General features: G+C 49.0%; 1 protein-coding gene across 1 annotated transcript in view; it reads left to right on the top strand.

The window, feature by feature from the left end:
- Nucleotides 1–19,698, top strand: part of LOC147096855 (tyrosine-protein kinase receptor UFO-like) — an 80,376-nt gene extending 60,678 nt beyond the window's left edge. Inside the window, exons 5-7 of the mRNA XM_085973134.1 lie at nucleotides 17,702–17,782; nucleotides 19,120–19,271; nucleotides 19,387–19,698. Of these exons, the coding sequence (XP_085829260.1) occupies nucleotides 17,702–17,782; nucleotides 19,120–19,271; nucleotides 19,387–19,698 (545 nt within the window). The remainder of the gene's footprint in view (nucleotides 1–17,701; nucleotides 17,783–19,119; nucleotides 19,272–19,386) is intronic.
- Nucleotides 19,699–20,494: the final 796 nt, after the last annotated feature.

Genomic DNA, 20,494 nt, shown 5'->3' on the forward strand with positions numbered 1-20,494 from the left:
GTGCTACCCACTGAGCCAGGGCTGAGACATTGCTTGAGGCCGGAAGCTATGAAAAGGGGGAAGCCCGCGCTGATAGCCTGCCGGGGAGGCCGGCTCTCCTGCTACTCCTTGTGTCCCAGAGGCCGGTGAGAAATCCGTTCACGGCCCGCACTGCAATTTGAGTTGGGCCGGCTCGGATCTTGGTGCTTGACACAACTGGGAGCTGTTACTCTGAACTCCAGTGGAAAGGGCTTTTCAGGTCAATAACCTGGAATTACGAGGATGTGGTCCGACTGTGTACTTAAGCAAATGGGCGGGTGACCAAAAGAACTGGATTAAGAAGCCAGGTCCTGCAAGCACTAACTGATGACTGCAGTCAGGGATAAATTGAGTGCAGTGCTTTAATTTATACAGCTCTCACCCGCCTAAAGCCTATAACTCCGTTCCCACAGCCATAAATACACACAAGCATAAAAGGTGAATTTTATTTCTTTTAAATGCTGATTTGTCTCACTCTTCACTGTTGAGGCCACCAATTAGCGCTGGGCTCCATTTTTAAGTGTCTACCCTTCATTGCTGGTGTCGCGCAGTGAGGGTCGCAGATTGTTCGACTGGTAGTTGGGGGGTTGGGGGTGGGGTGTTGGGAAGACGCGGCAGGTTCTCAAATTGACGTCCGCGAGTGTGCACTGTCCCAGCAGAGTGATTGCTACCCTCCCTTCCCTCCGCCTCCCCCCTTAAACCACAACTGAGACTGCCCCGATGGCCCAGCCAGGCTACTTCATAGAATCAGAGAATGATACAGCACAGAAGGAGGCCATTCGGCCCATCGTGCCTGTGCCGACCCTCTGACAGAGCTCTCCAATTAGTCCCGCTCCCCCCTGCTCTTTCCCTATAGCCCTGCAAAATGGTTTCTTTTGGTGAGTCTTGCAGACCAGGTGCAGACTATAGTCAGTGCGGAGATGGCCCATCTCCGCATGGGGGCAAGTGGGGTTGCTCCACTTGTCCCTGGTGTACCTAGGCCTGTATTCGAGCCTCGGATTTCCAATCTGCTCCATCCCAAGATCTGAGTGTATGACGCAAAGTGGAGACTCGACTGTGACGCAGTGACTGCACCAGCCCCAGTGTCAAGTGTGCAGCGGCAGAATAGACCTCCTCCGCTGACAAATACCTTCCTTCGCCTTGTTCCTTCCCTGCTCCAGCAACACCCTGGATTCCACTGCTAATGCTGTGTCAATCCAGCTGATTTCTAACTGTGCTAGAACCAGCGGTGGGCCTCCGCCCCCTCAGAGCCAAGACGATATCACAGGGACCTTGCCCTTTGCTCGTTTGTCTGGGTGATAAAATTAACTGAGGAGAATGTTTACACTTATTTGGCTCTGAATGGTCCTGTTCTCATTTTTTTAAATCTTCAGCTGAAAAGAATCCGTTGGACCTCGCTACACTTTGTATAAATTATTCTTGGAATTTGTTTTTTATTTTTGTGAATTCTCCACTCAATATGTCAGAGTTGTCACTGTACTGGGGATTGGGCCAATCATTGCCAGGATGATATCAGACGGCCTTGTCCCGGTGCTATTTTGTTTCACTGGGAGATTAAAATTAACCGCAGAGCTACATTGTGAGAGATGCCAACTTCTGCTTGAGATGCTAAACCGACCGCCTGTTCAGGTGGACGCGAAAGATTCCATGGCGCCCATTTTGAAGAGGAGCTGCGGAGTTCTCCCAGGATCCTGGCCAATATTCGTTCTGCAATCGACACCCACCCAAAAGTACCTCAATGCACTGGCCATTTATCTCATTGTTTTTTGAGGGAACCAGACTGCGCGCAAATTGGTCGAAGCGTTTGCCATCAGTCCTTTTCTGTTCCAGCTATTCACAATATATATTAATGATCTAGACGAGGGAACTAGATGTAATATCTCCAAGTTTGCAGACGACACAAAGCTGGGTGGGCGTGTGTGCTGTGAGGAGGATGCCGAGAAACTCCAGGATGATTTGGACAGGTTGGGTGATTGGGCAGATGCAGTATAATGTGGAGAAATGCGAGGTTATCCACTTTGGTGGCAAAAACAGGAAGGCAGATTATTGTCTGAATGGCAATAGATTGGGAGAAGGGGAAGTGCAATGAGACCTGGGTGCCCTTGTGCACCAGTCGCTTAAGATAAGCATGCAGGTGCAGCAGGCGGTTAAGAAGGCAAATGGTATGCTGGCCTTCATAGCGAGAGGATTCGAGTACAGGAACAAGGATGTCTTGCTGCAGTTGTACAGGGCCTTGGTGAGACCGCACCTTGCGTATTGTGTGCAGTTTTGGTCGCCTTATCTGAGGAAGGATGTTCTTGCCATGGAGGGAGTGCAGCGAAGATTCACCAGACTGATACTGGGATGGCAGGAATGACGTATGAAGAGAGATTGAGTCGATTAGGCTTATATTCGCTAGAGTTTAGAAGAATGAGAGGGGATCTCATTGAAACTTATAAAATTCTAACAGGACTAGACAGACTAGATGCAGGAAGGATGTTCCCGATGGTGGGGGAGTCCAGAACCAGGGGTCACAGTCTAAGGATAAAGGGGTAAGCCATTTAGGACAGAGATGAGGAGGAATTTCTTCACCCAGAGAGTGGTGAACCTGTGGAATTCTCTACCACAGAAGACAGTTGAGGCCAACTTATTAAATATATTCAAGAAGGAGTTAGATATATTTCTTAAGGCTAAAGGGATCAAGGGATCTGGGGAGAAAGCAGGGACAGGGTACTGAGTTTGGATGATCAGCCATGATCTCATTGAATGGCGGAACAGGCTCGAGGGGCCGAATGGCCTACTCCTGCTCCTATCTTTGTTTCTATGTTTCTATCAGGCCCCTCTGTGGTTAGGGATAGCACAGCCAGTTGCAGAGTGAAGCTCACTCTGCCTCAACTGAAACTGTTTTTATATCTACAACCTCTCAATCTTTGTATCATTCTAGTGATTTTTACGGGTCCCCTTTGCATGGCTCTAATGTCCTTCCTACAATTGGATGCCGAGATCTGATAGTCCAACCTTGGACTAACCAATGTCTTGTTGTGTGAGACCATACCTGGAGTACTGCGTACAGTTTTGGTCTCCTTATTTAAGGAGGGATATACTTGCATTGGAGGCAGTTCAGAGAAGGTTCACGAGGTTGATTCCTGAGATGAAGGGCTTGACATATGATGAAAGGTTGAGCAGGTTGGGCCTATACTCATTGGAGTTTAGAAGAATGAGAGGGGATCTTATTGAAACATATAAGATTCTGAAGGGGCTCGACAGGGTAGATGCAGAGGGGATGTTTCCCCTCATGGGGAAATCTAGAACGAGGAGGCATAGTTTCTGAATAAGTGGGCGCCCATTTAAAATGGAAATGAGGAGGAATTTCTTCTCTCAGAGGGTCGTGAATCTGTGGAATTCTCTTCCCCAGAGAGCTGTGGAGGCTGGGTCACTGAATATATTTAAGGTGGAGATGGACAGATTTTTGAACGGTAAGGGAGTCAAGGGTTATGGGGAGCGGGCAGGGAAATGGAGTTGAGGCCAAGATCAGATCAGCCATGATCTTATTGAATGGCGGAGCAGGCTCGAGGGGCCGAATGGCCGACTCCTGCTCCTACGTCTTATGTTCTTATGTTGTTCAAACACCACCTCCTCGCTTTTATATTCAGTGTCCTATGTACAATAATCTAGAATCCAAAGCACTTTTCTATGACCTTTTCTATCTGTAGTCCCATTTCTTACTGATCTACGTACCTACACCCTTTCATCTCCCTGCTCCACCACATTGGGAACCTTGGTATTTCTTTTTGCAAAATGTACTAAAGAATGAAAGACTTGCATTTCTATAGCGCCTTTCATGACCTGAGGGCTTCCTAAAGCGCTTTACAGCCAATGAAGCACTTTTTGAAGTGGAGTCACTGTTGTAATGTAGGCAACGTGGCAGACAATTTGCACACAGCAAGATCCTGCAAACAGCAATGTGATAATGACCAGGTACTCTTTTTTTTTTTAAAGTGGCATGTTAGGGAAAACTCCCCATCTCTTCTTCGATAGTGCCATGGGATCTTTTACATTCACTTGAGAGGGCAGACAGGGTCATGGTGTAATGTCTCATCCGAAAGACGGCACCTCCGGCAGGGCAGCGCTCCCTCAGCACTGCACTGGAGTGTCAGCCTGGATTTTGTGCCAACACGTTTCTCTGCATTGCACTGTATTCGCCACCTATCTGCCCATTCCACCAACCTGAATAATCCCATTGCAGTGCACATTTCCCTTTTGACCAGAGTACACAATGTACCATATTTACAGACCCTAGGGTATACTGGCCACTGTTGGATTCCTCACTTTGTTTGTGCGACTCCCCGTGCTCATTGACGCGAGGGATGCCAACACTGGGAGAATGGCCCAAGCCCACCATTGCAGCCTAGGTTACCCAGTGTCGGTACCAAGCACTCCCAGGCCAGCTGTAGCATGGGTCAGACACAGCGTCAGCTGACAGTGTCAGCTGTGGTTCAGTGGGTAGCACACTTGTCTGAGTCAGAAGGTTGTGGGATCAAGTCCCATTCCAGGGACTTTGAGCACATAAATCTAGGCTGACACTCCAGTGCAGTGCTGAGGGAGTGCTGCACTGTCGGAGGTGCCGTCTTTCGGATGAGAGCGAGGCCCCGTCTGCTCTCTCAGGTGGATGTAAAGGATCCCATGGCTACTATTTCGAAGAAGAGCAGGGGAGTTATGCCTGGTGTCCTGGCCAATATTTATCCCTCAATCAACATAACAAAAACAGATTATCTGGTCATTATCACATTGCTGTTTGTGGGAGCTTGCTGTGCGCAAATTGGCTGCCACGTTTCCCACATTACACCAGCGACTACACTTCAAAAAGTACTTCATTGGCTGTAAAGTGCTTTGGGACGTCCGGTGGTCGTGAAAGGCGCGATAGAAATGCAAGTATTTCTTTTCAGAGCAACGCTCCATCTACCCTACCCCATTACAGGAAACTCTCGATTTACTGGCACCTAAATAACCGGAAATCTCTGTTAACCGGCAAAATTCAGGAGTAGGTTCAGGTAAGTTTGACTTCATATTAGTGGCCGTTCCTGGATCTGTGGCCGTGTACGGGGCTCTCGTACCTTTCACTATACCTCTCTGTAATCCGGACTTTTTGATAAACCGGCACCACGCCGGTCCAGTCGGTGCCGGATAAAAAAGAGTTTCCTGGTATTATGCTTCCATTCATCCCTCAGAAGAACACCCGCTATTACACCACTGTGACTGGTTTCTGATTTTCACCCTGCGGCCTCTCCTCCGCAAGGGGCTGACTTCTGCGCAAAACCGGTCCTGCCGCATCCTTTTCTTGCAACCGTGGTTTTTTTTCATGTAGTTTCAAAAGCGCAAGTGCATTCGAGCCACTTCTGGCCAGTTTACATTTATTTGCTGTCCCTCCCTGATCAGAGTTCAGAATCGAGGGGTGGTGGGGTGGCGGGGTGGGGGGGAGCGGCGGAGATCACCTCAGACTGATCCAGCTCAGCACCCACAACTGATGTTCAGGCTACACCAGTGAAAGAGGATTTGTACCGCTCGGTGCGAACCCTAACTTCAGGCAGAGTGAGCCCGGGTAGCGTGTTATGAATTCTGGGAGGGGACGGGCGGAGACACAGGGCAGAGATCATATTGATTTACAACTTGAGGAATTTATTAAGAGACCACAGGCAAAAATAAATAAGAAGCGAAATAACTCGGTTGACTTAATTTTAAGGCCAAAACACCAGATGATTTCTGTTGCAGACAAAATGCTGACGTCTATTTTGCAACGTTTGCCCAGATTTAATGTACCATCTAACTGCTGGATCCAAGCTAACCTTCCTGTTAACCCATTCATAACTCAGGCTGAAGAGATGTTGGTGTCGTTGATATTGGCAGCGTCGCTGGCAAGGCCGGTATTTATTGCCCATTCCTAGTTGCCCCTTGGGAAGGTGGTGGTGAGCCGCCGCCACCTTCTTGAACCGCTGCTGTCCGTGTGGTGAAGGTGCTCCCACAGTGCTGTTAGGCCGGGAGTTGTCCAAAGGTTTGACCCAGTGATATTGAAGGATCGGCAATGTATGAAAGAAAGAAAGACTTGCATTTCTATAGCGTCTTTCAGGACGTCCCAAAGCGATTTACAGCCAATGAAGTACTTTTGAAGTGGAGTCACTGTTGTAATGTGGGAAACGCGGCAGCCAATTTGTGCACAGTAAGCTCCCACAAACAGCAATGTGATAATGGCCAAATAATCTGTTTTAGTGATGTTGGTTGAGAGATAAATATTGGCCCCAGGACACCGGGAAAAACTCCCCCCTGCTCTTCTTCAAAATAGTGGCCGTGGGACCTTTTACATTCACCCGAGAGAGCAGACGGGGCCTCAGTTTAACGTCTCATCCGAAACACGGCACCTCCGGCAGTGCAGCACTCCCTCAACACCGCACTGGGAGTGCCAGCCTGGATTTTTGTGCTGAAGTCTCTGGAGTGGGACTCGAACCCACCACCTTCTCACTTGGCTGGCGAGGGCGCTGAGCCGCGGCTGACCCTCAAATCCCTTCAGTGAGCAGGGCAGCTTTGAGAGACCGTGTAGCCAATGGCACTGGATCCCTGATAGCTTTTGAAATGAAGCATGAGGCACTGGACAAAAATGGAGATCGTTTCAGTCAGCCATTCCGTCCTGGGGACCGATATCCAGCTTACGTTGCCAGGATTCATTTCAGAGCACAAGATGCAACCTTGGAGCTGGCATTATGCTGCCATTTCTTATTCCTTTGAGGTTTTGGGGGTTTGCTGTAAACCCCCTCTTTAGACCCCAATCCAACAGGATCGATGTACCACGGAGTCATAGAAACATAGAAGATCAAATCAAATCAAATCAAATCAACTTTTATTGTCATTGTTAGTGCACAAGTGCAGTACAACGAAATGTAGGCTTGCGGCTCCCGAGAGTGTACATTTGGATTAAGACATTTAAACATTCAACATACATTTGGCTTGTAATACATTAACATAAACATAACCATAATAAAGTGCATTGGCAGATGTGCAGGCTTTAGAGTTTATTTGTGGAGTTCAGTAGGATGACAGCCCTGGGAAAGAAGCTGTTCCTAAATCTGGTCGTACGGGTGCGAATGCATCTGTAGCGCCTCCCAGATGGCAGGAGGGCGAACAGACTGTGGCTGGGGTGGGTAGGGTCTTTGATGATCGACCGTGACCTCCGTAGACAGTGTTTCTGGTATATGTGCTCTATGGTCGGTAGCCGGGTGCTGGTAATGCGTTGGGCAGTTTTGACTACCCGCTGCAGGGCTTTCCGGTCATAGTAGCTACAGCTGCCATACCATACTGTGATACAGTTTGTCAGGATGCTCTCTATAGTGCAGCGGTAAAAGTTAGAGAGGATCAGGGGTGACAGGTTACATCCCTTCAGCCTCCTTAGGAAATATAGGCGCTGCTGGATAGGAGATAGGAGCAGGGGTAGGCCATTCGGCCCCTCGAGCCTGCTCCGCCATTCAATGAGATCATGGCTGATCATCCAAACTCAGTACCCTGTCCCTGCCTTCTCCCCATATCCCTTGATCCCTTTAGCCTTAAGAAATATATCTAACTCCTTCTTGAATATATTTAATGAACTGGCCTCAACTGCCTTCTGTGGTAGAGAATTCCACAGGTTCACCTCTCTTCAATTTAAAAGAAATTCTCCCAACAAATCCAAGCTAACCACAAAGCCCCCGGCAGCAGACCAGAGTGTTTCTGATATTTGTCCACGGAATCAAGATACTTGGATTCAAACCTAAGTCAAGCTGAAATCGGAGATGGGTGGGAAGGCAAAGCAGCTGGTATCCCATTGGTCGCCCGTTATACGTCATGCCCGCTAGGACTTCAGGAGAACTCGATATTGGGCGTGTCGTATAATGGGCAGCAGAAGTGGTTCAGCCTGTTTTGCATCCCCGCTCAATGTCCCAATTTGCCTCCAAAATTCCTAATCCATCACCTCAAGGGAACCAAGGGACATGGGGATCGGGCGGGAAAGTGGAGTTGAGATGGAAGATCGGCCACGATCTTATTGAATGGCGGAGCAGGCTCGAGGGGCCGAATGAATAGATTAGGGAGAACCAGTGGATGTGCTGTATTTGGATTTTCAGAAGGCCTTTGATAAAGTCCCACATAAGAGATTAGTGAGCAAAATTAAAGCACATGGGATTGGGGTTAATATACTGGCATGGATTGAAAATTGGTTAACAGACAGGAAACAGAGAGTAGGAATAAATGGGTCTTTTTTCGGGGTGGCGGGCGGTGACTAGTGGAGTTTAGAAGAATGAGAGGGGATCTCGTGGAAACATAAAAAATTCTGACAGGGCTAGACAGACTGGATGCAGGGAGGATGTTTCCCCTGGCTGTGGGGGGGGGGGTCTAGAACGAGGGGTCACAGTCTCAGGATATGGGGTAGGACATTTAGAAACATAGAAGATAGGAGCAGGAGTAGGCCATTCGGCCCCTCGAGCCCGCTCTGCCATTTAATGAGATCATGGCTGATCATCCAAATTCAGTACCCGGTCCCTGCCTTCTCCCCATATCCCTTGATCCCTTCCATAAGAAATATATCTAACTCCTTCTTGAATATATTTAATGAATTGGCCTCCGCTACCTTCTGTGGTAGAGAATTCCACAGGTTCACCACTCTCTGGGTGAAGAAATTCCTCCTCATCTCTGTCCTAAATGGCTTACCCCTTATCCTTAGACTGTGACCCCTGGTTCTGGACTCCCCGACCATCGGGAACATCCTTCCTGCATCTGGTCTGTCTAGGACTGAGATGAGGAGAAATTTCTTCACTCAGAGGGTGGTGAACCAGTGGAATTCTCTACCACAGAAGGCTGTGGAGGCCAAGTCACTGAATGTATTTAAGAAGGAGATAGATAGGTTTCTAGACACAAAAGGCATCAAGGGGTATGGGGAGAGAGCGGGAATACGGTATTGAGATCGAGGATCAGCCATGATCTTATTGATTGGCGGAGCAGGTTAGAAGGGTGGGGGGTGGGGGGGGGAGGCCGTGGAAGGATTTGAAAACTGTGATGAGAATTTTTAAATCGAGGCGTTGCCAGACCAGGAGCCAATGTAGGTCAGCGACCAGGAAGACTGAGCACCACCTAGAATGGATTTCTAGGTTGGGTAGTGGAGGCAAAAGCCTTAGAATCACACTTGAGACATTTAGGTGTTCTGATGGGTCAGGGTCAGGGGCGGGGGTCGGGGGTTGGGGGTCAGGGTCGGGGTCAGGGGTCAGGGTCGGGGACCAGGGTCAGGGTCGCGGTCAGGGTCTTCTAAATGGATAAGCTAAGACGGGCGTTTTGACTTCCCTCGTCTGTCTTTATCTTGGGACTTAGTCGGACTAGACTTGAAGCAGCGGCCCAGAGGTAAACGATCAGCATGAGCTCATGACTCCACCCAGCCCCCCCCAACTCATTACTTGCTGATCTGAATGAGGTCTCCGTAAGGACTGATACCTGGGCTGGCAGGAATGATGTATCAAGAGAGATTGGGTCGATTAGGCTTATATTCGCTAGAGTTTAGAAGAATGAGAGGGGATCTCATCGAAACTTATAAAATTCTAACAGGACTAGACAGACTAGATGCTGGAAGGATGTTCCCGATGGTGGGGGGAGTCCAGAACCAGGGGTCACAGTCTAAGGATAAGGGGTAAGCCATTTAGGACTGAGATGAGGAGGAATTTCTTCACCCAGAGAGTGGTGAACCTGTGGAATTCTCTACCACAGAAGACAGTGGAGGCCAATTCATTAAATATATTCAAGAAGGAGTTAGATATATTTCTTAATGCTAAAGGGATCAAGGGATATGGGGAGAAGGCAGGGACAGGGTGCTGAGTTTGGATGATCAGCCATGATCTCACTTAATGGCGGAGCAGGCTCGAGGGGCCGAATGGCCTACTCCTGCTCCTATCTTCTATGTTTCTATGTTTACTGCCCAATATCTAACCATACAATACTGTACCCCAGGGGAGTAAAACTAGGACCTGCTTGAGATCAGAACTGGATACTGTGCCTCTTGCACATGTCCCCAAGTGTGCCTCTCCAAACTTTGCAAGGGTGGACCGAGAAAATACTTGGTAGAAAGAGGCCAGGTATGAATCATGAAGCTGCTGCATTTCACAGCAAGTGAACCTACAGAACAACAGTTATTATTGGACTCACCTAATTGAACCAGTACACCTTATCATAGAAGCATTTAAGGATATGCTGATAGGGTTAGATGAAGATGGGTCGGGAGGGGCCTCATTTGGAGCATAAATGCCGGCATGGACCAGTTGGGCCGAATGGCCGTTGCTACGAACATAGGACCATAGGAACAGGAGGAGGCCTTTTTAGCTCCTCGAGCCTGTTCCAACATTCAATGAGATCGTGGCTGATCTGTGATCTAACTCCATATACTGGATGTTGCCCCATATCCCTTAATACCTTTGGTTAACAAAAAGCTATTAATCTCCGATTTAAAATTAACAATAGATCTCGCATCAATTGCCATTTGCGGAAGAGAGTTCCAAACTTCTACCACCCTTTGTGTGTAGAAGTGTTTCCTAATTTCACTCCTGAAAGGTCTGGCTCTAATTTTTAGACGATGCCCCCTCGTCCTAGACTCCCCAACCAGCGGAAATAGTTTCTCTCTATCTACCCTATCTGTTTCCCTTAATATCATTAAAAACTTAAATCAGTTCACCCCTTAACCTTCTAAATTCTAAACCCTAATCTGTGTAACCTCTCCTCATAACTTAACTCTTGGAGTCCGGGTATCATTCTGTTAAACCTACGCTGCACTCCCTCTAAGGCCAATATATCCTTCCTAAGGTGTGGGGCCCAGAACTGCTCACAGTGCTCCAGGTGTGGTCTAACCAGGGTTTTGTACAGCTGCAGCATCACTTCTACCCCCTTGTATTCTAGTCCTCCAGATATAAAGGCCAGCATTCCAATAGCCTTTTTGATTATTTTCTGTACCTATTCATGACTGTAATGCTATGTCATTCTATATCGTCACATGACAATACAAAATAGTGAACTTGCTATGCTTCCCCACATCAGTGGGTTGTCTTACTCCTCTTAAACAAAATAACGCCGAACTACTCTCCTGAATGCTGAGCATCTACCTTTCCTAAACCTGATGATCTACATGTGTCTCTCCCTATCTTTTATTTCCCTGTGTTTAGAAACATAGGGAAGAGCCTGTGCCAAGCCCCTTTGCCAAGCTCCTGGGACACCTCCACCCCTATGTAATGGGTGTAAAGTGTTTATTAATTATTAAAACAAACTAACAAATTGCTTATTGTTTACATTGATTGGGGAAACTAGGGTATTACTCACGTTTCATTTTTTTTTACAAATCTTGTGCGAATACACTTTGCTTTAAAAAATACAATCCTTTAATGTAGCCTTTCTTTTCTCTCAAACCCTTTCTATGGGAAAATGGTGAAAAGCCCTGAAACGTGGCAGCCTGTAAGAGTGGTGGAGAAAGTTGGAAGGCAGTGAAAGACTCTGAGTGTAGACGGAGCAGACCAGGTGCCCCCCGTGCCCAGTGACTGTGGTTTATCCTGTCTGACCCTCAGCAATGGCATCCTGAGGAACCACTGGTAAAGTTTTCAAATTAAAAGCACCCTGGGCTTGGCGACAATCTTACTGCGTGAAAACACTTTGAACAATATGTTAAAACAGATGCAAGAAAAGCATTAAAATGGCAGATGTTGCAGCTAAGGGAGGATAATAGAAGCGAGCAACCAGAGTGATCGAGGGGGTTGGAGGGATTGGATTACGAGGAGCGATTGTGTAACATGGCCATGTTCTCACTGGAAAAGAGAAGGTTGTGAGCTGAGGGTTAAGGGTTACGGAACCAAGGCGGGTAGATGGAGTAAGATCTATGATCTCACCTCCTGACTCCCCAAAGCCTTTCCACCATCTACAAGGCACAAGTAAGGAGTGTGATGGAATACTCTCCACTTGCCTGGATGAGTGCAGCTCCAACAACACTCAAGAAGCTCGACACCATCCAGGACAAAGCAGCCCGCTTGATTGGCACCCCATCCACCACCTTCAACATTCACTCCCTCCGCCGCCGGCGTACCATGGCTGCAGTGTGTACCATCTACAAGATGCACTGCAGCAACTCGCCAAGGCTTCTCCGGCAGCACCTCCCAAACCCGCGACCTCTTCCACCTAGAAGGACAAGGGCAGCAGGCGCGTGGGAACACCACCACCTCCAAGTTCCCCTCCAAGTCACACACCATCCTGACTTGGAAATATATCGCCGATCCTTCATCGTCGCTGGGTCAAAATCCTGGAACTCCCCCCCTAACAGCACTGTGGGAGCACCCTCACCACACGGACTGCAGCGGTTCAAGAAGGCGGCTCATCACCACCTTCTCACGGGCAACTAGGGATGGGCAATAAATGCTGGTTTTACCAGCGACGCCCACATCCCATAAGCAAATTAAAACAAAACTAGGGTTGTGTTCCCTGGAATTTAGAAAGTTAAAGGGTGATTTGATCGAAGTTTTCAAGATATTAAGGTAGATCGAGAGAAACTATTTCCGCTGGTTGGGGATTCTAGGACGAGGGGGCAGAGTCTAAAAGTTAGAGCCAGACCTTTCAGGAGTGAAATTAGGAAACACTTCTACACACAAAGGGTGGTAGAAGTTTGGAACTCTCTTCCGCAAACAGCAATTGATGCTGGATCAATTGTTAATTTAAATCTGAGATGGATAGATTTTTGTTAACCAAAGGTATTAAAGGATATGGGGCAAAGGCAAGTATATGGAGTTAGCTCACAGATCAGCCATGATCCATTGAATGGCGCAACAGGCTCGAGGGGCTGAATGGCCTCCTCCTGTTCCTATGATATGATTGCTGTTTTTCAGATTCTAAAGGGACTAGATAATGTCGACCATGACAAGCGGTTTCACCTTGTCCAGAACAATGGAACCAGAGGACATGGCCTGGGCTGGAAGGGGGTAAATTCAAAGCTAATCTGTGGAAACAATATTTCAATGAGCAAGTGGTCAATCTATGGAACAGACTCTTTAGTGAGATGATGGAAACAGTTAATATTGATTCATTCAAATGGAAATTAGATAGATTTCTTTCAGAAAATAACATTTTTGGAATACAGTCTGAGTAATTTGAGACATGACATGTGCAATGTTCCCGTTAATTTTTTTGGGGGCGCGGCCCCTTTAAGGGGCTGCGCGGCCTATTCAAAATACCGCGCGTGTGTGGTTTTTCGCATTGAAAAGCCGGCAAGCTGACTGTGCGGGAGGTCCAGAGAGCCTCGCGGCCATATGGTGAGTGTGGAGAGGGTGCAGAAAAGATTTACGAGAATGGTTCCAGGGATGAGGGACTTCAGTTACGCGGATAGACTGGAGAAGCTGGGGTTGTTCTCCTTAGAGCACAGAAGGCTGAGAGGAGATTTGATTGAGGTGTTCAAAATCATGAGGGGGCTAGACAGAGTCGATAGAGAGAAACTGTTCCCATTGGCGGAAGGGTCGAGAACCAGAGGACAGAGATTTAAGGTGATTGGCAGAAGAACCAAAGGCAACACGAGGAAAAACTATTTTACGCAGCGAGTGGTGAGGATCTGGAATGCACTGTCTGCGAGGGTGGTGGAGGCAGACTCAATCATGGCTTTCAAAAGGGAGTCGGATAAGTACCTGAAGGAAAAAAAATTTGCAGGGCTACGGGGAAAGGGTGGGGGAATGGGACTAGCTGAAGTGCTCTTGCAGAGAGATGGCACGGGTTCGACGGGCCAAATGGCCTCCTTCTGTGCTGTAACCATTCTATGATTCTATGAGTAGCTTGCTTGGGTGGAACAGGTGACTTTGGACCTCTGGTTCCCAAAGCTCCCCACCACTGGGGTTTTCCTCGCCTTGTGTCTGGCTCTGTTGTAGACTCGTTGACAGAGATCGATTGAGATAATGGGGTCGATTTTCCTGAAGCTGTCGGGAAGAAGGCGGGACTACAACTTTCGGGTTTTAGACCCGCCTACTTTGACGCCCGGCCAATCCGCGCGATTTTCCCTTGATTGACCTTGTTGAGCCCGCCCAGCGGGCTCAGCAGGCCAATTAAGGGCCACCCGGCAACAGGTGACATCACAGACTGAAATTTCATCTGTCAAGAGTTCTTGACAGATGAAATATCAGTGTTTCACAGCTGTTTGAAGCTGCGAAACACTGACAGTCTGAGTTCTAACCTGAGTCCTTCTGCACAGACTCAGTTAGAACTCTCAGCAGCACTCAAAGCTGAAGGCTGTCACTTTTCACAGATCGCAGCTGTTCAGCTTTAAGTGCCGGCTGAGTGATGGGCTCCCGACGGCTACAGGAAGAAAGGCTGTTAAGGTAAGTACAGGTAAGTAAAAGTTCTTTACACACTTTAGACACACCAAACACACTTACCTTTGTACTCACCTGAGCACCGAAATCGCGACCCCTCCAACTCCTTCAACCCGACGGCCTGCCTGCTCTAACCTGGCGTGGTTTGGAGCCGTCGGGAATCCCACACGAAACCCCTCAAAATAGGGATTAGGCTAAAAACTGCCTGTTAACTACCTGATAACAGGCAGTTAATTGGCACTAATCCCTTCCCGCCTGGTTTCGGCGGGTCCCAGTGTGGGGCGGGTACCCGCCGCCCCTGAAACTTGCGTGGGGCGGGGTTTTGGACGGGATGGTGTCGGGACCCCCAAATTCGGGATTTCACCCCCCCCCCCCCACACGCCTGAAACCCCACCTGACGACTCCAGGAAAATCGACCCCAATTAGTCAACAACTCCATTATCATTGGATCATGTGACGACCAGAATAGTAGAAGGCGAACTAGATGGGCCTCGGTCTTTATTCATCTAGTAATTTCTATGTTCCTATGAAAGCAGTTCCACTGTTCCTGATCATGGTGGCTCTACACGTTATGGGTCAAGATTGTTTGCACAACTACCCTGCCATTCAGTCTAGCAATTCCTAAGTAAATAGCATGGGCTAGATTTGGACTTGGTGCTTATTTTTTTACTGGTTTGCCCTGCTGTGAAATGTGTGGCCCTCGTGAGTTTGAAAAGGGCTCCACTCTTAGTGCTGTTGCCTCAATAGTGGAAAATGCTCAATCGGAACACCAAGACCTGTTAGGATACAGAAAACGCAGTGGTTATGGTACTGGACCAACCCAGAGCTCATGAGTTCACATCCCACCATGACAAGTTGTGAAAATGGATCCGGTACTTCTGGTAACTTGTGGGCTACCACTAGCGCATGACTGGGAAACCTGCCGGATTGCAGTAAAGAAAAAAAGAACGACTTGCATTTATACAGCGCCTTCACACGACCCCAGGATGACCCAAAGCGCTTTACAGCCAATGAAGTAATTTTGAAGTGTAGTCACTGTTGTAATGTGGGAAACGCAGCAGCCAATTTGCACACAGCAAGCTCCCACAAACAGCAATGTGGTAATGACCAGATAATCTGTTTTTGTGATGTTGATTGAGGGATAAATATTGGCCCCAGGACACCGGGGAGAACTCCCCTGCTCTTCTTCGAAATAGTGCCCTGGGATTATTTACAGACGGGGCCTCGGTTTAATGTCTCCTCCGAAGGATGGCACCTCCGACAGTGCAGCGCTCCCTCAGCACTGCAGTGTCAGCCTAGATTTTTGTGCTCAAGTCCCTGGATTTGAACCCACAACCTTCATGATTCAGAAGCAAGAGTGCTACCCACTGAGCCCCTGGCCGAAATAACAACAGAAAATGCTGGGAAAACTCAGCAGGCCCGGCAACATCCGTGGAGAGAGAAATAGAGTCAACGTTTCAGGTCGAAACCCTTTGTCAAGACAAAGGGGGAAAAATTCGGTATCGCCCCATTTGGGGCGCCATTATCGGCTGTGCGCAAAGTTTAGCGCCTGGCGCTAATTATCGCCTCCAACAGCAAACTTGGCTTTTATCGCCCCTGAAGGTGATTGGAGCGCTAAATCAGGCGCTTCACACCTGTCTTAAGGTGCAAAGGCCGAGGAGCGAGGCGCTACCTCAGAGCGCTGGCGAAGCAAGGAGGGGCAAATCAAAATAAACCTGCAAAGTGCTGCTCAGTACTCAAAACTCCTTCACACAGCGTTGAATCTCTCCAGAAGTCTCTCTCTCTCAGAATGCGTGGTGCAAAAATGTCACCGACAAAAAAAGGCAGGAAGCGGTCGCCTTTAAATAGCGCTCCCCCAGTCCCTTCCCGACTGCAAAACGCTCCCCTCAACCTGTCGTTGCTAGCGGCAGGCGGTAAGGCAGGGGGCGCCACTCAGTATCTGGTCGGGGGCGCTAACGGGGCGCTGCACCTCGACTGACGTCACAATCTGCCGGCGCAGGAGATCGTGGCAGTACTGTTTAGCGCCGCCGCAAAATGTCTAGTTAATTTCGCGAACGGCACAAACATCGCCGCGTCCGGGCGCTAGTTGCTTTGCGCCCCAATTGGCGCCCTCTTAAGGCGCTAACGGGAGGCGCAAACAACTGAATTTTCCCCCCAAAGGGTTTCGACCTGAAACGTTGACTCTATTTCTCTCTCCATGGATGTTGCCTGGCCTGCTGAGTTTTTCCAGCATTTTCTGTTGTTAGTTCCGATTTCCAGCATCCGCAGTATTTTGCTATTGTAGCCACTGGCCGACACTGGTTTAACTCTGTCCTACCGGGAAGGGGCCTTGCCACCCCCTCCTTGGTGCGTCCTACACGTGACTCCAGTCCCACGCTACACGGTTGACTCAATGTCCTCAGGGTCACCAGGGACGGGCAATTAGAACCACCCTCGCCAATGTCACCCAGATCCCGAGAACAAACTAAAATAAAGTATCAGGCACTTGATATCAGCAAATTAACGGGAATTAGGATTTAAACTTTAGAGGAGTGATTTTCTAAGTACAGGAAACTCTTTTTTATCCGGCACCGACGGGACCGGCCTGGTGCCGGTTTATCAAAAAGTCCGGATTACAGAGAGGTATAGTAAAAGGTACGAGAGCCCCGTACACAGCCACAGATCCAGGCATCCCTGTTGCTATGCAACAGGTGCAGGAACCCCGGCCACAAGATCCAGGCGTCCCTGTTGCTATGCAACAGGTACAGGAACCCCGGTTACACAGCCACAGATCCAGGAACGGCCACTAATATGAAGTAAAACTTACCTGAACCCACTCCTGAATTTTGCCGGTTAACAGAGATTTCCGGTTATTTAGGTGCCGGTAAATCGAGAGTTTCCTGTATGCGCCGACGGGAAACCTTGTCTGAAGAATTCGGACCTCTTGTGGCCCCTGAGGCTCCATGGTAGTTACCGACAAAATGAGCAGGGCCACCAACATGGGCATCTGAAATGATTTGAATTTCATTTTTGTTAAAATCTTTTGTTTATTAAACAATATGGGAGATGGGGGGGGGCGGGGGGGAAAGGCTGTTTGGCCGGGCGGGGCGGTTGGAGGCGGGAGATCGTGTGATGAAATCCCCAGGATTGCGCCCAATCAGAGTTGGCGACCCGACCCATGAGGCTTGAGGGGACCGTTGCCCCCCACCCCGGGTCCCCCGATTTTAACAGCCGGGCTGCTTCTTCCCAAGTTGTTTCTTTCTTTCTTTGTAGCTGTGTGCAGGGCCCTGAGCTCGTTTCCTGTCAGCCAGACTAACTCCTGCCTCTTTCCCCCCCACAATCAGGATTGACGAAGCCGACAACCTTCCGGTGTGAAGCGCACAACGCCAAAGGGGTGGCCACCTCCAGGACGGTCACCATCAGACGTAAGTGGACCTCTCCAATGCTATTGGTTTTTGTTCAGATTCATTCTCGGGCTGTGGGCGTCGCTGGCATTTCTCGCCCCGAGGCCGCGTGCCCCCTTGAACCGCCACAGTCCGCGTGGTGAAGGTGCTCCCAGGTGCTGTTAGGTGGGGGGGGTTATCGATTCTGACCCAGCGACCATGAAGGAATGGCCGATATATGTCCAAGTCGGGTTGGCGTGTGACTTGGAGGGGAACTTGGAGATGATGGTGTTCCCATCATTGATTTACACGTTTGAACAGATGACATTCTATTCATTTCTACTGGTTGGAAAGGGAATCCATCAAACATCTTGGGCTTGAGGGTGTGTGTCGCAGACTGTGACAAGAACCTGGGAGGAAGTGTCCCACGGGAAGTGAGGCCCAAGAGGAAGTGTCCCACAGGAAGTGAGGCCCAAGAGGAAGTGTCCCACAGGAAGTGAGGCCCAAGAGGAAGTGTCCCACGGGAAGTGAGGCCCAAGAGGAAGTGTCCCACGGGAAGTGAGCCCCAAGAGGAAGTGTCCCATAAGGAATTTAACACAGCCCCAGGACCTCAGCTACAGCCAGTTCAGCTTCTGGATGTGTTGTGTGATGCACACCTCAAGAGACCTGAACATTCGAGCAAAGCAAAACCAGGAGGGTTTCAGCATGTGACTTAGGGAGCAGAACGCTGTGCGGGAAGGGAGGGGTTCCATAGCTTTGAGGTCTTGCGAAGGAATGAGTTAGCATGGGAGACGGTGTGGCTGGTCTTCATTTCCAAAAAGTGGGAACTTGTCCCCACAGTGGAGTTAACGGAGGGGGGGAGGGCAGAGGGAGAGCGAAGGAGGGCTGAGGGAGGGCAAGCAGCCAACTCCGAGGCCAGTCTTCTGCCCAGCTCACCGCTAGAGGACTGCAACCAGCTGCTGAGTGTGGCGCAGTATGATCCCACGAGAGTGACTGCCTGCCCTCGTGAGCGTGACAGAGGCGCTCGAATGTTCACCAACTGGATTCATTCAATTAAAAAGATCAAACAGAACTCTGTCCAATATTTCTGCCCTTTCCGTCTGAGTTGAGGTACCTTACTTGGTTAGCCAGTGAGAGATAGCGACATCACTGGGTTACAAGAGGGAAGGAGGTACGCGACCTCACAGCAAGCAGGTACTGAGTGGTCAGGGGCAGTGACACAGATAATAAACACAGAGGTGAATCAGCATCGAGTGTGCACACTAACTCACACTGTCAGTCTGTGTAACTCATTCAAGGCTGTGTGGTTAATAATATCTCGAGATTAACGGTTAATAATATCTCGGGATTAACGGTTAATAATATCTCGGGATTAACAGTTAATAATATCTTGGGATTAACGGTTAATAATATCTCGGGAATAACGGTTAATAATATCTCGGGAATAACGGTTAATAATATCTCGGGATTAACGGTTAATAATATTTCGGGATTAACGGTTAATAATATCTCAGGATTAACGGTGAAACTGGTTTGGAATGGACGGGGTCAACAGGATCTTTGTGAAAGTTAAAAATTCTTTCATTGTCTGATTTTTTTTCATATAAAGTTCCTAACCCTGATCCTCCTCCCTCGCCCCGTGACAGCTCCGTATCCAGCAGATAAACGTTCTATACACGGCGGTGGGGGGCGGACTGGTGAGGACTCTGTGGGTAAATGCACTGCCCACCGTGATACTGAGTCACACCAATCGGGATCGCCCCCCCCCCACCACCCGCCGTGATCCCAGCCAGGGTGGCAGCAGCAGCAACGCGATCGTCCTCAGAGTCCCCTTTTCGAAGGAGGGCGGAGAAAATAACCGGCCCAGCTTCAACGGCCCTGCGACACCCTCCCACTCGAAGCGGCTGACCCGTGGGCAGGACATGGCTGAGGCATCAGAGGCCCTCTCCCTCGCCTGATGAACACTCTGCCGACACTCAACATCTCTGCACGCAAAGCACGTTTCATAGAGTGATCCAGCAAAGAAGGAGGCCATTCGGCCCATCGTGCCTGTGCCGGCTCGTTGAAAGAGCTCTCCAATTAGCCCCAGTCCCCCGCTCTTTCCCCGTAGCCCTGCAGAATATTTCCTTTTCAAGTATTTATCCAATTCCCTTTTGAAAGTTACTATTGAATCTGCTTCCACCGCCCTTTCAGGCAGCGCATTCCAGATGACAACAACTCGCTGCGTATATTTTTTTTCCTCATCTCCCCTCTGGTTCTTTTGCCAATTAACTTAAATCTGTGTCCTCTGGTTACTGACCCTCCTGCCAGTGGGAACAGTTTCTCCCGATCTAATCTCGGGGCAGTCTAGAAGACGCCTTCTATTTGTTGAAATGTGAGGTGTTTCTGGGAAGGGTTTGTCGAGGCTGCATCAAACGTTCAGGGATGGGGTTTTTTTCTGTTCGGTGTGCTGGTGTGACTGGGTGTGGTCGTGAACAAGGGGTCCTTACTACACAGTGTGTGGACCAGCCCCACAGCCCTTTGTACCGTAACCAGAGGATGGCTGCTATAGTGTTGCTGGCTAAAGGCGTTCTATCTCCCTCGCTTTTATCTCCACCTTTTGGTCTCTGTCTGTGTTTCTGTGCCTTCCCTTCTCATTCTGTCCCTCTCGCTGTGCCTCCAGTGTCCTCATTCTCCTTCTGTCTCTGTCTCTCTAGCCTGTGTTTTCTAATCATCATTAATTTTAATCCCACTGTTAAAACACATTATGATAAC

Source organism: Somniosus microcephalus, chromosome 34 (genome assembly GCF_052327205.1).
Source record: "Somniosus microcephalus isolate GS21.2 chromosome 34, FLI_Smic_1.0, whole genome shotgun sequence".
Lineage (NCBI taxonomy): Eukaryota > Metazoa > Chordata > Chondrichthyes > Squaliformes > Somniosidae > Somniosus > Somniosus microcephalus.